Source organism: Schistocerca nitens, chromosome 1 (genome assembly GCF_023898315.1).
Source record: "Schistocerca nitens isolate TAMUIC-IGC-003100 chromosome 1, iqSchNite1.1, whole genome shotgun sequence".
NCBI classification, from domain to species: domain Eukaryota; kingdom Metazoa; phylum Arthropoda; class Insecta; order Orthoptera; family Acrididae; genus Schistocerca; species Schistocerca nitens.
Window position 1 is genome coordinate 556212085 of NC_064614.1, and position 25575 is coordinate 556237659.

The window sequence follows — 25575 nt, forward strand, 5'->3', positions numbered from 1 at the left end:
AGGCCAATATATGTGCCGTTACCCTTCGTCGCCAACGGGTGTGGCGCAGCCGACATCCCTGGAAATTGAACCTTGCTCATCTCTCTTCTCCGGATTGTCGACGCGCCATCGAAGACACGTGGAGTATGTGCGTCCGCCGCCTCCCGATGTACCCTACAACGATTAGTTGGTGGTTAAACTGCGCCAAGCTGGCCCTACGGAGAGAAGTGGCCGTGCGGTTAAAGGCGCTGCAGTCTGGAACCGCAGGACCGCTACGGTCGCAGGATCGAATCCTGCCTCGGGCATGGATGTTTGTGATGTCCTTAGGTTAGTTAGGTTTAACTAGTTCTAAGTTCTAGGGGACTAATGACCTCAGCAGTTGCGTCCCATGGTGCTCAGAGCCATTTGAACCAACCCTACGGAGAACCTTTATTGCGTATGGTCTTGAGACTGCTGCTTGGAGGCGGCAGACCCTCGATTTTTATTTCACCGTCCTTCGCGAATGCGCCTCCTTGCCACCCACACCGGAACGACAGATGACAGTACAACGTGCGGAGGCACAGACCGTAGCCCATATGCGCCGACACCTCGAAGGGACGATCTTCCGACCGCGAACACAAGACTCGCAACGGAACGACACACCATGTACTACGTCATTCGAGAACGTACACTGCGAAGACGGGCGCTGATACATGCCATCACCACTGAGGACGGCGGCCATCACACCACACAACGCGATATTGGTGCAGCCACACAGCACTGTGTCGATACCGTGACATACTAGCCCTAGCCAGGGCACGCCCCATCCCGGGAGCGTTGGCATCACTAGATTTTAGCCAAGCTTTTGATCGAGTGGATCAAGCGTACCTAACATCCGTTCCCCAGCACATGCAGTACCCACAGCAATTCACAGACGTGGTGATGCGCCTCCTCCGAGGGGCGACTTCCCAAGTGCTCGTTAACGGGCGTCTCTCGCAGTCCCTCCCGATTTTCCGACCCGTGCCTCAAGGCTGGCCCTTGTCGACGTTACTATTTGCTCTGGCACTGGAACCTCTCCTCTGTGGCCTGCGTCAACGCTTCACCGGTCTCACCTTAAGTGACGTCACATTTCGCTGTACAGCATATGCAGACGACCTGGTTCTCGTGTTCCACTATCGCGACGATGTAATCAGCGCACTAGAATGGATTACAACGTACGGTGTGGCTCCCGGCAGCTGTCTCAACGTCACCAAATCGGTTGCCATGGCCATAGTATACAGGTTGACCCCAGCGTGTGTCGAGCCCCCACAGCTTCGTGGCACTATCAAATGTCTCGGAAAAGAGTTTCACGACGACATACGGCGCACTGCGGCGCTTAACTACCGCCGCTTATTACAACAAATTCGGGTCAAGATCTTCAACCTTCGTCTGCGGATCGACATTCTTCAAAGGACCCACTTTGTCAATGTTTACCTCGCATTGCGCCTTCCACACATAGCACGTGTCCTTCCAATACCGTTACTGATGGCTCGACGTCTATTAGCGGCATTCGGAGCCTACGTCAGTACAAGCATGCTCCTCAAAGTCAGTTATGAATCGCTGGCCCTTCCCCCAGAAAGGGGAGGTCTTGGTCTAGTCCATGTTCACGACAGAGCTGTGGCCCTATATATCAGCTCACATATCAAGCGGTGGCGCCACCACCCGCAAAGTTTGACAGGTTTGCTGCTGGAGTCCTTAGCTCCGCCCTCCCTTATGCCACCACTGACGACGCAAGACATACCCCCACCCTTCTACTACTTCGGGAACTTTTACATTGAACACAGCTATGTCCGTATCGCAGTACCACCAACAAAACAGGCGTCAGCGAGGGATATATATCATGTCCTACAGCAGGGGCGCCCACCAAACATCGTGGAGACCAAAATCCCTCAGGTTAATTGGAAGGTGGTGTGGCGGACGATACACGCGGTTACACTGGATACAGACGTCCGATCCACATGGTACATGTCATTGGTAAACAGATCACCTGATCACGCCTCCACAAGATAAATATGGCGGAATCGCCTCTATTTGTAGACTGCGGGATGCCAGACACGGACGAGAACCGCCTCACAGGTGGTGCGGCAGAAGACGTATGGCGCTTGGTGCGCCAGATTTTGTCGTACTTTCTACGAGTGACTCCGGAAAACATTACACCTTGGTTTCTACTATTTACTGATCAACAGTATTTCCCGAGCACCAAAAGCAACGCAGTCACGTGGATCTGTGGACATGTGGTATACTACTTATTTCACGACGAACCTAAAGATGTATTCGACTTTTGGCACTAATTACAAGAACGTCATTGCAAGATCGTACGAAACCCAAAATAAGGACAGAACTTTTCTAATTTCTTAGGGAGTGCCCTATGCGACCCTCCACGCAGCTGGATCATCAACAGGTAGGAGAAGACACCCATTGAGTGAGCTGACAAGACTAAGTTCGATTCTCGGTGGAATAACATACGACATACGAATACCTGAAGACGTACCTGGATGATGAAGCGTAAGGAGAGTAGCGACACATCCTTCTGCATGATGTTGTTGTTGTTGTGGTCTTCAGTCCTGAGACTGGTTTGATGCAGCTCTCCATGCTACTCTATCCTGTGCAAGCTTCTTCATCTCCCAATACGTACTGCAGCCTACATCCTTCTGAATCTGTTTAGTGTATTCATCTCTTGGTCTCCCTCTACGATTTTTACCTCCACGCTGCCCTCCAATACTAAATTGGTGATCCCTTGATGCCTCAGAACATTTCCTACCAACCGATCCCTTCTTCTAGTTAAGTTGTGCCACAAACTCCTCTTCTCCCCAATCCTATTCAATACTTCCTCATTAGTTACGTGATATACCCACCTAATCTTCAGCATTCTTCTGTAGCACCACATTTCAAAGGCTTCTATTCTCTTCTTGACCAAACTAATTATCGTCCATGTTTCACTTCCATACATGGCTACACTCCATACAAATACTTTGAGAAACGACTTCCTGACATTTAAATCTCTACTCGATGTTAACAAATTTCTCTTCTTCAGAAACGATTTCCTTGCCATTGCCAGTCTACATTTTATATCCTCTCTACTTCGACCATCATCAGTTACTTTGCTCCCCAAATAGCAAAACTCCTTTACTACTTTAAGTGTCTCAGTTCCTAAATCTAATTCCCTCAGCATCGCCCTACTTAATTCGAATACATTCCATTATCCTCGTTTTGCTTTTGTTGATCTTCATCTTATATCCTCCCTTCAAGACACTGTCCATTCCGTTCAACTGCTCTTCCAAGTCCTTTGCTGTCTCTGACAGAATTACAATGTCATCGGCGAACCTCAAAGTTTTTATTTCTTCTCCATGAATTTTAATACCTACTCCGAATTTTCCTTTTGTTTCCTTTACTGCTTGCTCAATATACAGATTGAATAACATCGGGGAGAGGCCACAACCCTGTCTCACTCCCTACCCAACCACTGCTTTCCTTTCATGCCCCTCGACTCTTATAACTGCCATCTGGTTTCTGTACAAATTGTAAATAGCCCTTCGCTCCCTGTATTTTACCCCTGCCACCTTCAGTATTTCAAAGAGATTATTCCAGTCAACATTGTCAAAAGCTTTCTCCAAGTCTACAAATGCTAGAAACGTAGGTTTGCCTTTTCTTAATCTAGCTTCTAAGATAAGTCGTAGGGTCAGTATTGCCTCACGTGTTTTCATATTTCTACGGAATCCAAACTGATCTTCCCCGAGGTCGGCTTCTACCAGTTTTTCCATTCGTCTGTACAGAATTCGCGTTAGTATTTTGCAGCCGTGACTTATTAAACTGATAGTTCGGTAATTTTCACATCTGTCAACGCCTTCTTTCTTTGGGATTGAAATTATTATATTCTTCTTGAAGTCTGAGGGTATTTCGCCTGTCTCATACATTTTGCTTACCAGATGGTAGAGTTTTGTCAGGACTGGCTCTCCCAAGGCTGTCAGTAGTTCTAATGGAATGTTGTCTACTCCCGGGGCCTTGTTTCGACTTAGGTCTTTCAGTGCTCTGTCAAATGATGTATGCAGCACTTTTTTTTCGTTTTCCACATATACTTTACCTCGGTGTAGGAACGTCCCGAGATATTGTTTTATTTACTCAGAGCACGATGCCGTGCTAGGTACATTTATTTTTGTTGTGGTATAAAGTAAGACCAAATTAAGAATATATTAAAAACAGTAAATCGAAATAAATACATAAATAAATATAAATTCCCACAAAATATTTCCCCTTACCATCCCTGATTCCTTGATTCCTTGACGGGCGAGGGGGACACTGTGGCCAGGCCTCGGATTACGACCCCTGATCTCACTGCCCTTCCCGCCATCCCTTCAAAAAAAAAAAAAATGGTAGAGCACTTGCCTGTGAAAGTCAAAGGTCTCGAGTTCGATTTTCGGTCCGGCACACAGTTCTAGTCTGCCAGGAAGTTTCATATCAGCGCACACTCCCTTGTGGAGTGAAAATCTCATTCTGGAAACATCCCCCAGGCTGTTGCTAAGCCATGTCTCCGCAATATCCTTTCTTTCTGGAGTGCTAGTTCTGCGAGGTTCGCAGGAGAGCTTCTGTGAAGTTTGGAAGGTAGGTACTGACAGAAGTAAAGCTGTGAAGGCGGAGCGTGAGTCGTGCTTGGGTAGCTCAGTTGGTAGAGCACTTTCCCGCGAAAGTCAAAGGTCCCGAATTCGATTTTCGGTCCGGCACACAGTTTTAATCTGCCAGGAAGTTTCATGTCAGCGCGGAGTGAAAATCTCATTCTGGAAACATCTCCCAGGCTGTGGCTAAGCCATGTCTCCGCAATATCCTTTCTTTCTGGAGTGCTAGTTCTGCAAGGTTCGCGGGAGAGCTTCTGTAAAGTTTGGAAGGTAGGTACTGGCAGAAGTAAAACTGTGAGGACGGAGCGTGAGTCGTGCTTGGGTAGCTCAGATGGTAGAGCAATTGCCCACGAAAGGCAAGGGTCCTGAGTTCGAGTCTCAGTCCGGCACACAGTTTTAATCTGCCAGGAAGTTTAAAAGATGGATGAGTTACAGATTTGCATTGAGATGTGACTCACTGAACACTCCAGCTTAGTCAGAGAATAGACTTCTGTGACTAAGACGAAGTTCTCAGATAAAATTTACGTGTGCAACGATAGAAATGTGGTGGAAATGCATTCAGAGACAAATCTGAAGCGCTCAATTATGCAAGTTTATGTTTGCAGTGATGTGAAGGCGGCGAAAACTACAAACGTTGTCTGCTGGACGAAAACTATGAAAACAATTACTCCAAACCGACATTTCACGTGAGTCACATCCCAATGCAAATCTGTATCTCAACCATCTTTGTGACGTGCTTATAATTATGCATTATTTATATTTTAGGATAACTTATCAGTAAAAGACGCAGCACATGCTGTAATGAACGCATGAAAGCCGTCTGACGATGAATCGTAATGATTCGAAACCGATAACGGTTCCCTCTGAATAAAGGAACTTAAAATAAATTTGTGGCTGGTTGCTGCCTCAACACCATCAACATTTGTCTTCAAATAAGAGCGACGGTCTCCAACCATGTCATCATAAGACAAAATCGCATGATCACATTCGATTTCATTCAGAACGTGACTGTCACTCACTTACCAATAATCAATATGTTCTATTTTCGGGTGCCATGGGTATTTATATTTGGTATTCATAGATTTTCTGATCGCAAAGCTTTCATCTATATGTATGATGATGTAACCGCAGAGAAGGGTCTTAAAGCAGTGGTTTCTCTCCTTATGGATTTCATAACTAGACATGTGGCCTCTGGTGTGAAAGTTTTGTATACATTTTCAGAGTCCTGTACAGAACGCAATAGGAATCGCACAGTGGTTCAATTTTGGTAGACTATAGTTCATAGTGGTAGATTTTTCAATTTTTTCCACATGTTTCCAACCGTGGGCGTTCCTACAATGCTTGTTATAGGGATTTTACAAGTCTGGAATTACGAAAAAGAGAGTAAGATACAGTGTATACTCCCCACCAATGGTTCGCAGAAAGCAAGGAAACAAGCATGTTCAACTGTGCACACAAGACACATTTGTTGACTTTCACAAACATCTAGATTCATTTTTTAAGAAGTCTGTCAAAGGAGAAAAATGGGATAGTAACACAATACAAAATATATGAGTACACTGTTCAGTGAAGATGCATCTCTGTTTCATCCAACATCAATGGAAGGATGAAATAGGAATTTCCTCTGATTAAGACTGGGGCAATCCCTCATTTCCATAATGTGCTGAGAGCACATATGGACGTCATTTCCCTGACACATGAGAAACTACAGGATATTTCACGCTTGCTTAACATCTTTTTTGCAATTTCATGAGTATTTTGGTAATATTCTACAGAAAGGTGCCATTAATAAAGTGACTGGTGGAGAGGAATACAATGAATGTGGAAGTGAGGTTTGGGACAGTGATCAAGAGTGACAAGTTTATGAACATATGTGTCAGTCAGCAGAAACAGACATGTTTAATAAGCAAAAAATGGGGAACACCTCTCCTATGTTACAAGGGGCAGTACTAAAAAGGATATTGACTTCCATTATATTGTGCATTTTAATATACAATGTTTAATTATGAATGTTTATACAAATAACAGGAATGTGCATGAACATGGTGAAATTATTAAAAATTATATTTTGCTCAAAAATAAACTGTTTTTATAATTTGCCTTTATTCTGCGATTACAGGTTTTAATATAGGATTTAATTCTTCCTGATGAGCATGTAGGAGTAACTATAAGGTTCAGAAATAATATATTGAAGATTATACAGTTTTTTCGAGATATCTGGCAACTAACAATGAGTGACATGTCCCCATTTTGATCTCAACATCTGATATGTATTAACTGAACGACACTCAACATGAATCCAAAATATTTAAAAATATTTGGTTATCATGTGCAACCCATACGTGGATAAGGCACTGTAATGTATAGCCTTTCGAGAAACATTTTCATTATTCTTTCAAGTAGGGGAGACCGGAGCACGTTGGCCATAGGGGGAGGATGGTCCAGTCAAATGGCTCTGAGCACTATGGGACTTAACTTCTGAGGTTATCAGTCCCCTAGAACTTAGAACTACTTAAACCTAACTATCCTAAGGACATCACACACATCCATGCCCAAGGCAGGATTCGAACCTGCGACAAGTTGTGTTGATTAACTGTTTTTGTGCGTGTGTGAGTAAAATTCTACTCGTCGTATAAATGTGTGCTATGTAAAGTTTGCTTACTTTAGGCGCAAGAGGTGAGTAGTATAATAAAACGTCGTAGTTTAAGGATTATTTCTATATGGCATACAATCTAAATTGCTTCAGTGGGTTTTGTGACGAATAGAACTTATTGTAAACATGGCGATGGGGCAGGTTGGCCCAGAGACGACGGGGAACTATGGCCACCCGGGCCAACCTGCCCTGTTCTATATATACACTCCTGGAAATTGAAATAAGAACACCGTGAATTCATTGTCCCAGGAAGGGGAAACTTTATTGACACATTCCTGGGGTCAGATACATCACATGATCACACTGACAGAACCACAGGCACATAGACACAGGCAACAGAGCAAGCACAATGTCGGCACTAGTACAGTGTATATCCACCTTTCGCAGCAATGCAGGCTACTATTCTCCCATGGAGACGATCGTAGAGATGCTGGATGTAGTCCTGTGGAACGGCTTGCCATGCCATTTCCACCTGGCGCCTCAGTTGGACCAGCGTTCGTGCTGGACGTGCAGACCGCGTGAGACGACGCTTCATCCAGTCCCAAACATGCTCAATGGGGGACAGATCCGGAGATCTTGCTGGCCAGGGTAGTTGACTTACACCTTCTAGAGCACGTTGGGTGGCACGGGATACATGCGGACGTGCATTGTCCTGTTGGAACAGCAAGTTCCCTTGCCGGTCTAGGAATGGTAGAACGATGGGTTCGATGACGGTTTGGATGCACCGTGCACTATTCAGTGTCCCCTCGACGATCACCAGTGGTGTACGGCCAGTGTAGGAGATCACTCCCCACACCATGATGCCGGGTGTTGGCCCTGTGTGCCTCGGTCGTATGCAGTCCTGATTGTGGCGCTCACCTGCACGGAGCCAAACACGCATACGACCATCATTGGCACCAAGGCAGAAGCGACTCTCATCGCTGAAGACGACACGTCTCTATTCGTCCCTCCATTCACGCCTGTCGCGACACCACTGGAGGCGGGCTGCACGATGTTGGGGCGTGAGCGGAAGACGGCCTAACGGTGTGCGGGACCGTAGTCCAGCTTCATGGAGACGGTTGCGAATGGTCCTCGCCGATACCCCAGGAGCAACAGTGTCCCTAATTTGCTGGGAAGTGGCGGTGCGATCCCCTACGGCACTGCGTAGGATCCTACGGTCTTGGCGTGCATCCGTGCGTCGCTGCGGTCCGGTCCCAGGTCGACGGGCACGTGCACCTTCCGCCGACCACTGGCGACAACATCGATGTACTGTGGAGACCTCACGCCCCACGTGTTGAGCAATTCGGCGGTACGTCCACCCGGCCTCCCGCATGCCCACTATCACCCTCGCTCAAAGTCCGTCAACTGCACATACGGTTCACGTCCACGCTGTCGCGGCATGCTACCAGTGTTAAAGACTGCGATGGAGCTCCGTATGCCACGGCAAACTGGCTGACACTGACGGCGGCGGTGCACAAATGCTGCGCAGCTAGCGCCATTCGACGGCCAACACCGCGGTTCCTGGTGTGTCCGCTGTGCCGTGCGTGTGATCATTGCTTGTACAGCCCTCTCGCAGTGTCCGGAGCAAGTATGGTGGGTCTGACACACCGGTGTCAATGTGTTCTTTTTTCCATTTCCAGGAGTGTATTTTTAAACTCGATGAAAGATTTGTTATTTTTAATGATAATAATATTTGTAATTCTTCGAGTTTATAAAATTCTTAACATAATTTTCGAAGTTAAACATATTTTGATACGTTTCAGAGGTCAAAAGATCGTCATATTCACGAGGTAAAAAGCGTTTTAAAAGGAAAACACCAACCTGTAAATTTTTTTATAATCTTAAATAGCGATCTGAGTAGTCAGATTCTGGTTCATTTCTTTGTTTTTAGAACATCAGAGTTACGGCCTTAGTTTAAACCATTTGTTTTATCTATAGGAACATAAAAATGATGCGAAATTATAAAAGAAAAAGTGAAAGAGGAATGATTTCAAAGATACGATACTAAAAGTAGTTTTAGAAGTAAAAGGAAAGGGAAGATTTGTGAGGGCTACTAGTGAGGTATTTTGGATGCCAAGAAAAACTTTGTGGAGGTACTGTGCTAAGTACAAACAGGCATCATGTCAGCCTACACAGTCAATTGAACATCAGGAAACTGAAACGAGCCTCAACCCATGCCAATGGACCACAACCTTCAGCCTGGAGGAGTCCTAGAAATACTTAATGACAAAAAGAAGCCTTGGGATAAATTTGGCTATGATAAAAGATTTCAGGTATGAAATGTTCTTAACTAAAATTATTTTTATTTGCAAAGCTATTTTTCAATTTCTAATGTTTTTTCTCTATCCCTGCCATTGTTATTGTGTCTATCTCTACGTCGTCTTGTGCACTGTAGGCCTACTGATTTGTCCCTCTCTCACACACACACAAACACACACACACTCACACATACACACACAAATGAAAAGAAAAACTATGCCTCTATGGGTAACTTAACTAGAGTTGTTTATTTTCAGATATTTAATTCTGAACAAGAAGACATGCTTGAACAATACCTCATGAAGGCAAGTGACATATATTATGGTCTTTTCCCGAAGGAAGTCAGTGGTTTGCGTATAGATATGCTATTGCATGCAACAACAAAATACCCCAAACATGGACCGAGACCGAAATGGCGGGAAGTGATTGGTTCACAGGATTCTTGAAGAGGCACCCTCAACTCCCCATTCGGACTCCTCAAGCAACTAGTTTAGCCCGGTGCACCAGTTTCAACAAGCATAATGTAGAACTGTTTTTTAGTAATCTCGACATATTTTAAAAAGATTAAAAGTGACCCCTTCGGACATCTGGAACATTGACGAAAGTGCAGTAACTACCGTCCAGCGTCCTGATCGTGAAGTCGCTTGAAGAGGTTTTCGCCAAATAGGGCGAGTGACATCGGCTGAGAGAGGGTCACTTGTTACGATCGCTTTTACAGTTAGTGCGTTGGGTAATAGTGTGCCTCCATTCTTCATCTTCCCGAGGGTCAACTTCAAGCCTCATTTTATCCTTGACGGCCCGATTGCGTGTGATGGAGCAGCTCATCCTTCGGGATGACGGAGACAAACTTTTCAAAATGTGTGAAACAATTTGTTCTACAAGCTCGCTGCTCAAAAGAACACCCTTGCGTAAAGATAATGGAATCACCTTTCTATCTTTTCCGGCGCATTGTAGCCACAAGCTGCACCCTTTATACATAAGTGTTTATGGGCCTTTTAAAAAGTTCGTGAACTGAGCATGTGATGCATGAGTTACCAATAATAAACGGGCTATGACTATTTACGACATCCTGTCTATAGTGCGAATAGCACTTCCAAATGCTGCAACTCCCAACAACATAACCAGTGGATTCAAGGTAACTGGGATCAATCCATTTAACAAAAATATTCTTATTGACAGTGATTTTATGCCTTCCTACACTTCGGATATGCCAGACCCAAACACTGAAAACAGTCCATCAACTCGAGCTGAGAAGACCGTTTCCACCTCCAGAAGAGGTCAGACCTTTTGAAAAAGCAGAGCCCAGAAAAAGTATGGGAGCAGGGAAAAGGAAAAGAGTTTCTGCCATAGTGACAGACACTCCAGTAAAAAAAGCCCTCAAGGAAGAACAAACATGCATGCATTGTGTTGTACAGGCGCCGGATGATGGTTTTTGGGATGGAGTTCCATGCCTGTTACACCTGGTCTGTCAATAGAGATAGTTAATGCTGTTTGTGGATGACACTGAAGTTTCAGCCGATGATGTCCCATATGTGTTCAACTGGAGACAGATCTTGTTACCGGCCAGGCCAAGGTTCAAAACGGTTCAAATGGCTCTGAGCACTATGGGACTTAACTTCTGAGGTCATCAGTCCCCTAGAACTTAGAACTACTTAAACCTAACTAACCTAAGGACATCACACACATCCATGCCCGAGGCAGGATTCGAACCTGCGACCGAAGCGGTCTCGCAGTTCCAGACTAGCGCCTAGAACCGCGCGGCCACTCTGGCCGGCCCAGGTCAAGGCCACATGTCGACACTCTGTAGAGCATGTCACGGTAAGTGGACGAGCGTTATCCTGTTGGAAAACGTCTCCTAGAATGCTTTTCATGAATGGTAGCACAACAGGTCGAATCACCATACTGGCGTACAGTTTTTTAGTCAAAATGCGCGGGATAAACATGAGAGCGTTCCTGCTCTCATACGAAATTGCACCCCAAACCATGACTCCACGTGTACCACGCAGACAGTGTGATGACACTTGCTAGGTGTTTCCAAAGCGGTATATGTAAGATAAAAAAGGAAGCGATGCGCTGCAGCAGAGGTACTGTCAGATGAGAGCTACGTGACTGTCACTCTTTTTTTTTTTTTTAATTCGGTAGATAGAGAGGGTCTGTGGTGCGTCTTGACGAAGAGAGGACGCGAACATTTTATCGCTCCTGCTACTGTAACAGTTAATAATAAAATATTCTGGGTTAATATGAATAACGTCAAATGAAATACAGTGCCCGTCTGTTTACTTGACAAACAGTTCATCTCACCACATCGAATTATGAGCTTCTTTCACTAGGCGACACACTCAACAATTAGCAACTTCAAGTATTCAAGACGACCATCGCAGCAGAAAGGAAAGGTAAAGTTTTCCGGTGAGAAGAAAATACGAGTAAAAACATTTACTACTAAATTTCCTAGAAAGTTTATTTCAGATACGCTTGATGGGGTCTATTCGGCACCGACTGTAACAGCATGTCATTAACTTCCATTTCGAACTCCACAGTTAAACGTCATAAAACATTTCCAATTCAAACACTCTAACTTATTGTCCAGTCAGTAGTAAAAATAGAATATAACACAACAGGTTGGTTGCACGTCTTCATCTACATCTACATCTACATCCGTACTCCGCAAGCCACCTGACGGTGTGTGGCGGAGGGTACCCTGAGTACCTCTATCGGTTCTCCCTTCTATTCCAGTCTCGTATTGTTCGTGGAAAGAAGGATTGTCGGTATGCTTCTGTGTGGGCTCTAATCTCTCTCATTTTATCCTCATGGTCTCTTCGCGAGATATACGTAGGAGGGAGCAATATACTGCTTGACTCTTCGGTGAAGGTATGTTCTCGAAACTTTAACAAAAGCCCGTACCGAGCTACTGAGCGTCTCTCCTTCAGAGTCTTTCACTGGAGTTTATCTATCACCTCCGTAACGCTTTCGCGATTACTAAATGATCCTGTAACGAAGCGCGCTGCTCTCCGTTGGATCTTCTCTATCTCTTCTATCAACCCTATCTGGTACGGATCCCACAGTGCTGAGCAGTATTCAAGCATTTCCTTAGGATTCTTCCAATGAATCTCAGTCTGGCATCTGCTTCACTGACGATCAACTTTATATGATCATTCCATTTTAAATCACTCCTAATGCGTACTCCCAGATAATTTATGGAATTAACTGCTTCCAGTGACTGACCTGCTATTTTGTAGCTAAATGATAAGGGATATCTCTTTCTATGTATTCGCAGCACATTACGCTTGTCTACATTGAGATTAAATTGCCATTTCCGGCACCATGTGTCAGTTCGCAGCAGATCCTCCTGCATTTCAGTACAATTTTCCTCAATTGGCCCCCTAGCCAACATGCTGCCATCACTGGCACCGAGGCAGAGCCAACTATGATCAAAAAACCCAACGTGCCTCCTACCCTGTCCTCCAACAAGCTCTTGCTTGACACCACTGAAGTTGCAGATGGTGGTAGTTAGGGATCAGTGAATACCCACTACATGGCGCCGGGCTCGGAGTTGTCCTTGAAGTGACCGATCCCCAACAGTTCGTTGTGTCACTGTGGTGCCAACTGCTGCTCAAATTAGTGCTGCAGGTGCGGTACGATGCGACAGGGCCATACGGGGGAACACGATGGTACCCCCTCTCTGCAGTGCTACGTGGCCGTCCGGAGCCCGGCCTTGTTGCGATCGTACCTCCTGGTGACTACCGCTGCCAGGAGTCATGTATAGTGGCTACAATCCTGCCAAGTCTCTCTGCAATATCACAGAAGAAACATCGAGCTTCTCGGGGTCGTATTACTCGGTCTCTTTAAATCTCAGTGAGGTGTTGACAATAGTGTCTCCGTCGCTTAAAATCGTTCTCGACTAACATCGACTCACCACGTCCAGTCTCAAAGGTAGCTCGTGCTCACGACAGTTACAGCGTGTCTTAAAGCAAACCTGATTTGCATCCTCATAGCGGCGCTAGTAACGCCACTCCTATGGGACTAGCGCTAAATCTGACAGACATCATCCTTGAGATGTAGAAACATGCCTACCAACCTTCGTTTATGTCGCACAACACCTTCTTGGTCTTGCGACTTTTTTTCCGTCTGTGTACGCGTATACATAAAAATATAACCTATTTACATTTCATACCCTTCCTCTTTAAATTTTGCGCAAGTGTGACGTGAAACGAAAAGATTTTGTATGCATTTTAATACGTGATGTGACTAAAAGCAATATAAGCACTACTGCAAACGGTACTCTCCTTGTCTTAGTTTTGTAAAACTTGTAATTTCATTTGCAACACAGTGTATGACGTTATATCTACGTACTCGTAATAGGACGAAATAATAATCTATTTTCAAAAAACAATGTAAACTGGTCAAGCACCTGAAGATGAGCCCCAGGGCTCGAAATGCATCGTGTTATGAAATAAAACTTACAGTTAGTGACTGAAAGCTTTTTTTTTCTTTTTTTTACGGAAATCATACACAGTGAGAACACTAACAACAATAGACGAAATTACATCTATATCTACATCCATACTCCGCAACCCACCTGACGGTGTGTGGCGGAGGGTACCCTGAGTACCTCTATCGGTTCTCCCTTCTATTCCAGTCTCGTATTGTTCGTGGAAAGAAGGATTGTCGGTATGCTTCTGTGTGGACTCTAATCTCTCTGATTTTATCCTCATTGTCTCTTCGCGAGATATACGTAGGAGGGAGCAATATATTGCTTGACTCTTCGGTGAAGGTATGTTCTCGAAACGTTAACAAAAGCCCGTACCGAGCTACTGAGCGTCTCTCCTGCAGAGTCTTTCACTGGAGTTTATGTATCATCTCCGTAACGCTTTCGTGATTACTAAATGATCCTGTAACAATGCGCGCTACTCTCCGTTGGATCTTCTCTATCTCTTCTATCAACCCTATCTGGTACGGATCCCACACCGCTGAGCAGTATTCAAGCAGTGGGCGAACAAGCGTACTGTAAGCTACTTCCTTTGTTTTCGGTTTGCATTTCATTAGGATTCTTCCAATGAATCTCAATCTGGCATCTGCTTTACCGATCAACTTTATATGATCATTCCATTTTAAATCACTCCTAATGCGTACTCCCAGATAATTTATGGAATTAACTGCTTCCAGTTGCTGACCTGCTATTTTGTAGCTAAATGATAAGGGATCTATCTTTCTATGTATTCGCAGCACATTACACTTGTCTACATTGAGATTCAATTGGCATTCCCTGCACCATGCGTCAGTTCGCAGCAGATCCTCCTGCATTACAGTACAATTTTCCAATGTTACTACCTCTCGATACACCACAGCATCATCTGCAAAAAGCCTCAGTGAACTTCCGATGTCATCCACAAGGTCATTTATGTATATTGTGAATAGCAACGGTCCTATGACACTCCCCTGCGGCACACCTGAAATCACTCTTACTTCGGAAGACTTCATTGAGAAATTAAATTTGTGTTTTATTTTTATTTAAATAACAAACGTGACTTACAGTTAATTTCATTCACATCAGCACCATCATCTAGCCATGACTTTTCTCCATGCCCTCGAGAAGTGCACGTGAGAAAAGAACATAATAAATAAATGGACAGATCGTCTTACCCGAGACAACCCAGGAGCATTGCCATGATGTGTGTGTTGCTGCTGGGCGAGACTTCCACTCGTGTGAGGATGGTTGCATGGCAGTAAGGGCATGCAAGAAGTGTGGGCTCCGACCCCACACGCGGTGGTTCCACGAATGCTGCCCAGAACAAAGACGATACATCACATTATACGACAGCAAGAGGCAGCGTTGTGTCCTGACCAATCACGTCTCCCTCACCTGGCTTAACACTCTACTCTGAAGATCTGAGACATTCGTTTACTGCATAAGCAAAGAATACGTGGCAGCGAATATGCCACCGTACTGGACACACCCCCAACCAGGCTCGACAAACTAGCAGACGAGCCTTCTGGTCAGCCTTGACAGTCAGGACTACAGACGGAGTGAAGGAAAAAAAAATGGTTCAAATGGTTCTGAGCACTATGGGACTTAACATCTGTGGTCATCAGTCCCCTAGAACTTAGAACTACTTAAATCTAACTAACCTAAGGACAACTTCTTAAATCTAACTAACCTAAGGACATCACACACATCCATGCCCGAGGCAGGATTCGAACCTGCGACCGTAGCAGTCGCGAGGTTCCGGACTGCGCGCCTACAACCGCTAGAGTGAAGGAAAAGTGGAGCTGAACGCTTAGGGGTTTTCAATCTCATTAGAGAAAGGTTACTGGCCCAGTTGTGCCTACAAGTGTGGTACAAAAAAAATCATTCTGAGGGAAACATTACCAAAGACAATGGAAACTTTAAAAAATGTGTTTGTTGAAGTTCCTGCTAATACTGCATAGGGGAGAGGTGTAAGCTGCCACAAAATGATCACGATAATTGTGGTAGCTGTAGTGCACGACTAGCATCCTTGAGGAAGTATACAGATGAGAATGGCGTTAAAAATTAAAAATTTCCAGACTGAAACCAAAACATTTTTGCTAAAAGCCTACTCTTTCATTCCAAACCCATTCTTTCAACTATTCACTCACAAAATCAAAACTGTGATTACATTTTTGACTTAAAATGAGTTGTTAAAATAAATATGCAGTAACACAAGGGTCTGAAACGGTAATCCAGGACTTTATGGCATGCCAACACCTTATATAGAAAATGGATAGGTCAGCCTCTCTAAAGACACACTAATCCTGTCTAACAATATTTGAGGCATAAAACAGAATTTTAACACACATACCACGTCTGGCAGTAGTGAAATAATGACAGTTCAAGCACAGTATGCAATAATGCAAGATTATCTCCTCACGATATGATATTATCAATGGCATCGTGCAACATATGCATGTTTCAAAGCCTACACTGTATGATATGCAAAGTAGTCCAAAATACACAAAGTGTATAGCTCACTTGAGCAATTTGCATGGTTGTCAGACAATTGTCACTTTTGTGTGTAATAAGACAGGATAGGAATGGGGGAGATATTCACTTGCAAATATTTGTTTACGCCACTCGTTTCAGTCTGCCCACTGTATGCTGCTGCTGTCAGCCTCAGACAGGTTACAAGGTATGCACCAAGACCCTGCAGCTCAGGATCTTATTCACTCAAATTATACAGAGTGCAGTGCAGTTCCCTGAACTCAATACCAGGACTATGCAATGTGCAATTCAACATGCCACACATGAAGTCGAGGTTATGCAGTACACTGCGTGGTATCCAGATTTTGTATCCATTGTGGACTGGAACATGGTCAGACACAATTGAGTGAAATGAACACTGTCCAAAATTAGTTACATGTATGCTCCCTGGACTGGTCCAGACTTCCACATGTCACACTTTATGTATCCTTATATCATAATCCGCTAGATTCATCACCCAATACTCAAAACATTGCTTGGATTCCCACAACAGAGAATGAAACAATGAGGAATTGAAATCAACCTTGTTATCCTCATGAGTCCTCCTTGGCTTGTAATATTTATATCTATGTCTGGAAGAACATACACTGTTGATGATCTACAGCTGTACTCAGGAAATAATTTTCTGCTGGTGAAAGTACACCATTTTGAATTTATGAGAAATGGTTTTCTAAACTTAGGGTGGTAATTGTAAATGTAGCAGAAGTGGACTGGCAACTGTGATGGGGTGAGGCGGGGTCAATTCTTTAAATAAGTAACCTGTGTGGATTTCAAGATTAGGTGCAGGTGGTTTTTCTTAATTTTCTGCCATTTTAAAATTAGGGTATTATTCTAAACTTAGGGTGTTCTTCTAAACTTAGAACGCATGAAATGTTACAACCATGTGGTAGTATCCCCAGATCCACCAAGTTAGATTCTGTACTTACAGTAAATGATGTGAAACTTCTTAATTTATTTCTGAAACTGCTGAATGCAACTGAGCCTGATTAAACTGCTGAATGCTTTACTTGTTTTTATCGTTCAACACTGACCTGCAGAATTTTCCCTGATAAATACAGCTCACATTTATTATATTCATTTGTTACCCACAATATACAAGGATAATGCAATCTGACTGCTCACTAATTAACACAAAAGAATGGCTCTGAATTAGAAGAAATAATAACAATAACCAATATATTTCATAAGTCACTTACCTCACAGAAAATCTTCATGGCCTGAACTACAGCAAATACAGAAGCTGCAACTACAGCCAGCTAAATAGAAAGATTCTAACTACTATAGGCACATGGTTAGCAAAGGAAAGATTTTGTTGCAGAGCAAACAATGTATTTAGCAGATTTTACCTTAATCATGTGACACCCACTTCCAAAAATTATATAATCATCAATAATTCCATTTCCCAAGCATTAGCAAATACGTCAATCATCATTTCACAATCCATTTCCAACCACCACTAAATCTCCATGACAGACACCCATACAAACCGTCCGCTCGCTCACTGCTATCCTACAACACTGCTAACTATTAACTGCGGGTTCAACCAGCCACAGAGTCTCTTCGCGGGGGGACAGAATGCTGTCAGTGATTTTAATGCAATCTATAGTGCTGCCAACATAAAAATATATAAACAGGCTGCTTACGGATGTGGCAATCATGCAGGCTGCATCAGTATCCCCAGTTGTACCTCTTTAAATTCTGATGACATAGGAATGGGAAAAACTCAGAAAATCTGGCAACCATACAGGCTACAGTCTCAGATCAGTCACCCTGTATTCGATATTTATTTGTAACACAAGGGACTTACTTAGCCCATTGTGATTTCTCACAAACAGGATAATTCCCATCTTGAATTTTTTAATTGCCCAGCAATTTATCCTTAGGATAATTGGACACTTAGCTGTACCATCGTATGAGTGGGGGGGAAAACCCTTCGTACAGCTGGCTATTTTGAATTTCAAAGTAATTTTTGATTTTCCTGCCATTTCATGCTTAGAAAAAGAATCTAAACTTAGCACAAGTAACTTGTGACATCAGAGGAAAACCCTGTGGCTGTCTTGGAGTCTACATTTAGATCCTCTGATATCCAACAAACATACATATTGGGCCTGTATCCTCAAGTCTGCCACCTTGAATTCTGACATCATATGGCTGGGGAAACTCAAGGAAATCTGACAACAATGTGAGCTGAGCACTTATTCCCAGGTCTGCTATCTTGGATAGCCATTTCAGTTTCGACTTCACAGAGCTGCATCCGTATTTTCATGATCTCCACTGTGGATTCTGGAATCATAGTGCTGTGCCTGTTGTCCCAAATCTATCATCTTGAATTGCCATCTTTGACTTTTTAGTTTTACACAAATAAGAAAATTACCCATCTTGGGTTTTTGAATTTCGTGTCATTTTACCCCCAGGACCCATACCCTACTTCTACAGTGGTGAGGAAACCCTGCAGCATAACTGAATTATTTTGAATCTCCCAACATTTTCGAATTTTCCGCCTTCTTACCCATTGGGCAATTGCGGTGACGTCTGAGGGGTTGGGGGTGGGGGGGGAGCGAAATGTGATAATGTTGTATCTCTTCAATATGAGATGATAGAGGGAGAAGGAAATCTGGCAGGAATGCAGTCTGTGCTGAAACTGGCAAATCCCCACTGCTTCTGTCTCAGTGACGTATACAATAGAGTCCAGGTCAAGTATTTGGCGCTTCTGTCATGATAGAAAAGGCATTCATTTAAATTGTGATTTTTAGAACATGTACACAAAGACACTTCACACTTGATGGATTTTCTCATCAGATAAGGAACTTGCATCGGCACAGCTGCTGGATATTGCAAATGATGGTTTTACTCTCCTCCGTAAGCTCCGTGTATTCGCTGCCTGATCAAGGACAATACACGAAGTTCCTCAGCCAAGAAAAGCTGTGAAGTGTTAATACGGACAGCATAGTACAGTACATGTCTCTAAGTTACATCGTATTTACTTTAAAGTAGCTGAAAGTTCATAAATTTTTTTATTAATGTTTTTACTAATGCCTTCGAGAATAAATTACATGCACTCTCAGATCAGGTGGGTCATAAAATTGCTTCCAGTTCCGTACTCTAATTGTAACTATACAAGTCTGGTGCAATTTCTAAGAATTATGATATGTAGTTCAGCTTTAATTATCCATGTAACATTCACACTAATACTTAGTCGTTATAACCAGCTCATGGCGTTCTGTTACTAAAAGAAGATTTAGCCAGTTTATAAACACTCTAAATTTTACTTTACGTTTAGTACGTTGTTACGTTCACCAAACGCTTAAACTCATCGAATGACGTTACTGTTATGTGTATCAGCTACAGCTGGCAGTACATTAACAGCTACGCCACAGTCTGACATATATGGTCGTGGCACTCACTGCAGTGAAAATTGTTGCTGTCTGACAGATGGAATGATACTAGCACCCCTAGCGGCGAGAAAACTAGCGATTAAAATTTGTTTTTAATTACTTTTGTACTTAACTAACTAATCAATTATATTTTTGCGTTCCAAGCATTAGCAAATTGTAAAGTTACATGAGCTATTGTGAAATGAATATAAAAAGAGCGGGATATAAGCTACAGGTTATTCATGAAGAATCACTTGTAAATAAGATGTATGTAATTGTATCTTACTCCTCTGAAAACAAGTGAATGCAAATAGATATTTCACCAGCTGCGACATAGTCGTGAATACAAACAGTGCTCTAGGTACTGTTAAATGATTTTTATTCCAGTCTTCCCGCGCCCGGGTTCCCGGGTTCGATTCCCGGCGGGGTCAGGGATTTTCTCTGCCTCGTGATGACTGGGTGTTGTGTGCTGTCCTTAGGTTAGTTACGTTTAAGTAGTTCTAAGTTCTAGGGGACTGATTACCATAGATGTTAAGTCCCATAGTGCTCAGAGCCATTTGAACCATTTTTTTATTCCAGTCTTTGATCAAAATATAAAGTCCTTCGACGATGACCGGTTTTAGACAGTAATGACGATGCCATTACTGCTTTATCACCTTAGGACATTGTGTAGAACAGATCTAAAAATGGTTATTACTGACTGAAACCGGTCATAGCCAAAGGAATTTATATTGTGATCAAAGACTGGAATAAAAAAAAAGCATTAAACAGATATTTCTTGCATGAGAAGCATATATTTATGTTGTCTGTTCTTGCTATGAGATGCACTTTCCGTGACAGATAGAGTAGATAGGGGTAAAGCCACGCAAGGGGTAAAAACCGCACCGATTTTCTGAATTGAATGCCATCGATTCAGGAATTGAACACCAGGCCGCAGGTTTCTCTCATTTTAACTTATTGTTGCTTGAAAATTAGTCCCGGCAGGTCTCTCCAGAGGTGAGAAAATGAGGTAAGTCTGCTTTCTACTACCTACATGTAATTTTGCTGGTGTTTTACCTGAACATTGTGTAATGTAGTGTTCGAAAAGTTGATTATGAATTACTCGCTGACGCTACTTCATTTAAGCTTCGCTTTCCGTGGAAATAACTGTTCCTGCTGGTTCCCAATATCGACAATCGCATTTGTCAATGGTGAAATGGGGCATAGTTCCGCAAGTGCTCTGGGGTAAATCCCCGCAGCTCCAGCAATGTCACATTCTTCTGTGGTAGCCCCAGCGGAAGATGACATTAAACACACACTGCGTGAGATTATCTCACCTGAAGATGTAATTTCGCTGTCAAAAATAAAGATTCAAGGAAAACTTTCTTGCAGAGCATTGAAGTCTAAGCTTCTAATGTCGACACCCAGTAAAAAACGAATGGAAGAAGAATGCACGCGAAAAGAAAAGCTTCATACGGAGAAAGAAAGGCGTGCCAAAGAAATAAAATAGGGTGTTATAGAAACGAAAGTTAGATTTCATTAGATCGCTGCCAAAAAATAGGAAGAAAACAGATCAAAGAGCCGCTAATTATTTTTTGGAGTCAGACTCAAGTTCCTCTCATAATGACACTAGCTCATATATAAATATAGACCTAATTGGTGAAGAAGCATCCGAAGAAGAAGAACAAGAGCCTGGGACTGTAAAGAAGAATCAGAGGTCATAAAGCACACTGTTCACTAGATATCTGGAGAGCTTAGCTTTAGTGATTAAACTCTTTCAGGTTACCCTACTGACTTTTGTGGAGAAGAAAGTATTATTTCTGCAGCAGTATTTTTAGGCATTATGTTCAAATTTATGAGACATTTCAGTTAAGTATTTTGTTGGGTAACTTGGCTACAATACAACAATGTTACGAATGGTTATTTCAACTGTTTTTATTATGAAGTTTTCTACTTTTATCCATGTTTATCTCAAATGGGGCAAAGACCCACACTGCGGGGCTTTTGCGGAATAAAATCCTGCAATTTTTGTTTTAGAAAAATTTTAAATTTCTCTGTAATTAGTAATTAGACAAATATGGAATTTGGATGAGTTACAGACGTATGACTTCATCTGCTACTAATTGACACAAAGCTGTAAAAATTGAAAACTGCTGGGCTTTACCAGCACCTACCGTAAGTGTTTTGTATGGAGTCATTTGATTCACACATTCTTGCTCTTCATTCGACTTTATAATATACGAATATATTTTTAAATGTAATTACTTTTGTTTCAAAAACGAGTGTGTTGAAGGTTCTTGCCGTTTGTGGCTCAGATGTAGTAACAATTGTGGAATTGTTTTCTTCTGTGTTGGGCAACTGTTTCATTGCTTTCGACTTTCCTTATAATGTCTGTGTTGTTTTCCTTCAGATACAGTTGTGGTGGCTTATTTGGTACGTTAAATAATTTAAGTATTACATTCTACACATGTTTCCTACGTTTGACATTCACTGATTTGACTGGAAGTGTAGCGAAGAAAACTTCATATTGTTGAGTACATGCACGATGTATTTCTGTAAAAGGTCAGGTCTTCTGCTGTTTATAAGCCACATTTATGTTCTTAAGCCAAAACAACATATTTCGTATTTTTTTTATATTGTGTAGCGTGAAATGGGTGTAACTATACAGATCTTGTAACTTAAAATCTTCTTTGAAATACCTTCTTCAACTTAGCAGGATTGTATAGCGTTTGGAATAGACTGAAGTTCAAGTGAGACGTTAGGAAGAATCAATGTGGAAAGAAGTCGCATAATGAAGTATAATGGAGTGATGAGATGGGTTTCAGGCTCGCTAAGATTGTTGATATAACGATAATAAATGGGGTTTACCACAATACGCAGTTCATTTGTACGTAAATGGATATCTATCAAATGACCGTCACAGAGGTTGGGTAGACAAATATAGGTTACGAAAAAGATGCATAAAAATGTTCAGGAAAAGACAGGAGTACTGCAGTGTACGTCACATACAAATGAAATAAACAAGAAGTGAGGAAAACTGAGGCTAATTGGCTGCAGGAAGAATCGAGAAGGAAATGGTCATCGGGGCGACTCATTCAGAATATACAAAAGTAATAACAACCTGTGATAAAATGAAACGCAAAGACGTCAACATTAAGTGTACAATGGGAATTTCACTGCTAAACGCAGAGAAGAGAGCGGATAGATGGTGGGAGAATGTTGAAGGCCTCTATGAGGGGGGAGAAACTGTCTAATGACGTGACAGAAGAAAAAAATTGGAGTTGGTATGGAAGGCGTAGGGGATCTAGTAATAGAGTCAAAGTTTACCAGAGCTTTGCAAGACTTGAGATCAAATTAGGTGGGAAAGGCAGAGAACATTCCTTCGGGATTTCTAAAATCGCTGGGTCAGGTAGCAATCAAACAGTAATTAGAGATGTTTCGCACAATCTGTGAGTCCAGAGACATACCACCAGATTTTCAAAGAAATGTCATTCACTGAATCCCGATGACAGAAAGGGAAGGTAAGTGTGAAAATTATCTTACAAGCAGCTTTACATCTCATGTATCCAAGCTGTTAACAAGAATAAACACAGCATAATGAGAAAGAAAGTAGAAGATCTGTAGACGACAATCAGTTTGGTGTTAGGAAAAGGAGCGTTCTGTCGCGCTTTATAATGAAAGCAAGGCTTGGTCAAATCAGGGCACCTTCATAAGATTTGTATGCTATAAAAAGGATTCAACAATGCAAAGTGTTCGACATTCTTAGGAAAACAGATGTTAGTCACAGGGAAAGGGGAGTAATGTACAATTTGTACAAAAATCAAGAAGGTAAATAAGGGTAGAAAATGAACAACAGAACGCTCGGATTAAAAAGGTATAAGCTTGAAATGCAGTCTTTCGCGTCTTCTGCTTAATCCATACATCGAAGAAACAACGACAGAACTAACAGAAACGTTTAGGAGTCTGATTAAAATGCCGGCTGAAATGACACTGACGATCATATTCAGTGATAATATTTCTGTCCTCAGTGTAATTCAAGAAGAATTACAAAATCTGTTGAATGGAGTGAAACCTAATGAGCGCCGAATATGGCCTGAGGGTAAACCACGAAGGTGAAAGTTGCGAGGAGTGGCAGAAAAGAGAATAGTGATGACCTTACCAATATTAAGAACTCCAAAGAAGATAAAGTGAAGGAACTCTCCTACCTTGGAAGCAAAATAACACATGTCAGAGAAGAAAACATGACATAAAAAGCAGGTTAGCGTAGACGAAGAGGGCGCTTCTGGCCAAAAGAAATCTATTGGTAGCGAACATCGGCATTAATTTGCGAAAAATTTTTTAAGAAAGTACATTTAGAGAGGAGGACTGTGAGAAAGTGAATAGTGGGAAAACCAAAAAAGAAGAGAATTTAAGCTTTTGAAACGCGGTATTATAAAAGCATGTTGAAGATTAAGTGGACTGAAAAGGTAAGAAATGTGGAAGTTTATGGCAGAATCGACGAGGAGAAGAACGTTTGCGAAACACTGACAAGATGAAGGGACAGGATGGCAGGAAAGACATTAAGGAATAACTTCCATGTTACTTGAAGCAGCTATAGAAGGTCAGAACTATAAGGGAAGACAGGAAATACTGAGTACGAAAGATGCAAGTACTACTCCGAGATGAAGAGACTGGCACAGTAGAGCAATTTGTGGTAGGGTGCTTCAGACCAACACTGTTGAGCAAAAAGAAAAAGAAAAAATAAATAAAATCAAATAAAAATATCATCACCTAACAGTGTCTGTAGTAAAAATCAAAACTGATACGAACAGTAAATAGTATCATAGCAGCTGACGTGATGCAACATGAATTTTGACGAATAGTAGCAGCATGTGTGGCACCAGCGGTTGAATAGGTCTCAAAACCGGTTGTAGTCCAGAATGAAATTTTCGCTCTACAGCGGAGTGCCCGCTGCTACGAAACTTTCTAGCAGATTAAAACTCTGTACAGCACCGAGACTTGAGCTGGGGACTTTTGCCTTTCGTGGGACAAATGCTCAACCGACTGAGCCACCCAAGCACGGCTCACGCCCCCATCTTCACCGCTTTACTTCCGCCATTAAATCGCCTCCTACCTTCCAAACTTTACAGAAGCTCTTTTGCGAAACTTGCAAGACTAACACTTCTGGAAGAAAGAATATTGCTGGGACGTGGCTTAGCCACCAGAATGAAATATTCACTCTGCAGTGGGATGTCCGTTGCTAAAAAGTTTTTTGCGGATTAAAACTGTGTGCCTGACCGAGAATCGAATTGGGGACTTTTTCCTTTCGAGGGAAAGTGCTGAACCAACTGTGTTACCCAAGCACGCCTCACGAACTCGTCCTCACAGATTTACTTCCGCCAGTTCTCGTTTCCTACCTTTCATATTTAAGAGAAGTTCTTTCGCGAAACTTGCAAGACTAGCACTCCTGGAAGAAAAGATATTGCGGAGATATAGCTTAGCCACAGCCTAGATGATGTTTGCACGGTAAAATTTTCTCTCTGTAGTGTAGTGTGTGCGGTTATTAAACTTTCTGTCAGACTGATACTGTGTCCTGGAACGAGACGCAAACTTGCGACTTTTTCCTTTCGCGGGCAAGCACTCTACCAATTGAGCTACCCAAGACAAGAAACAATCCGTCCTCAGAGCTTTACTTCCAACAGTATTTAGTCTCCTATCTTCAAATTTTCACAAAAGCTCACCTGCGAA

General features: G+C 42.7%; 1 protein-coding gene across 1 annotated transcript in view; it reads right to left on the minus strand.

Moving 5' to 3' along the window:
* Positions 1-25575, minus strand: part of LOC126236377 (lipopolysaccharide-induced tumor necrosis factor-alpha factor homolog) — a 77047-nt gene that overhangs the window by 10295 nt on the left and 41177 nt on the right. The window contains exon 3 of the mRNA XM_049945637.1: positions 15139-15277. Coding sequence (XP_049801594.1) covers positions 15139-15277 — 139 coding nt within the window. The remainder of the gene's footprint in view (positions 1-15138; positions 15278-25575) is intronic.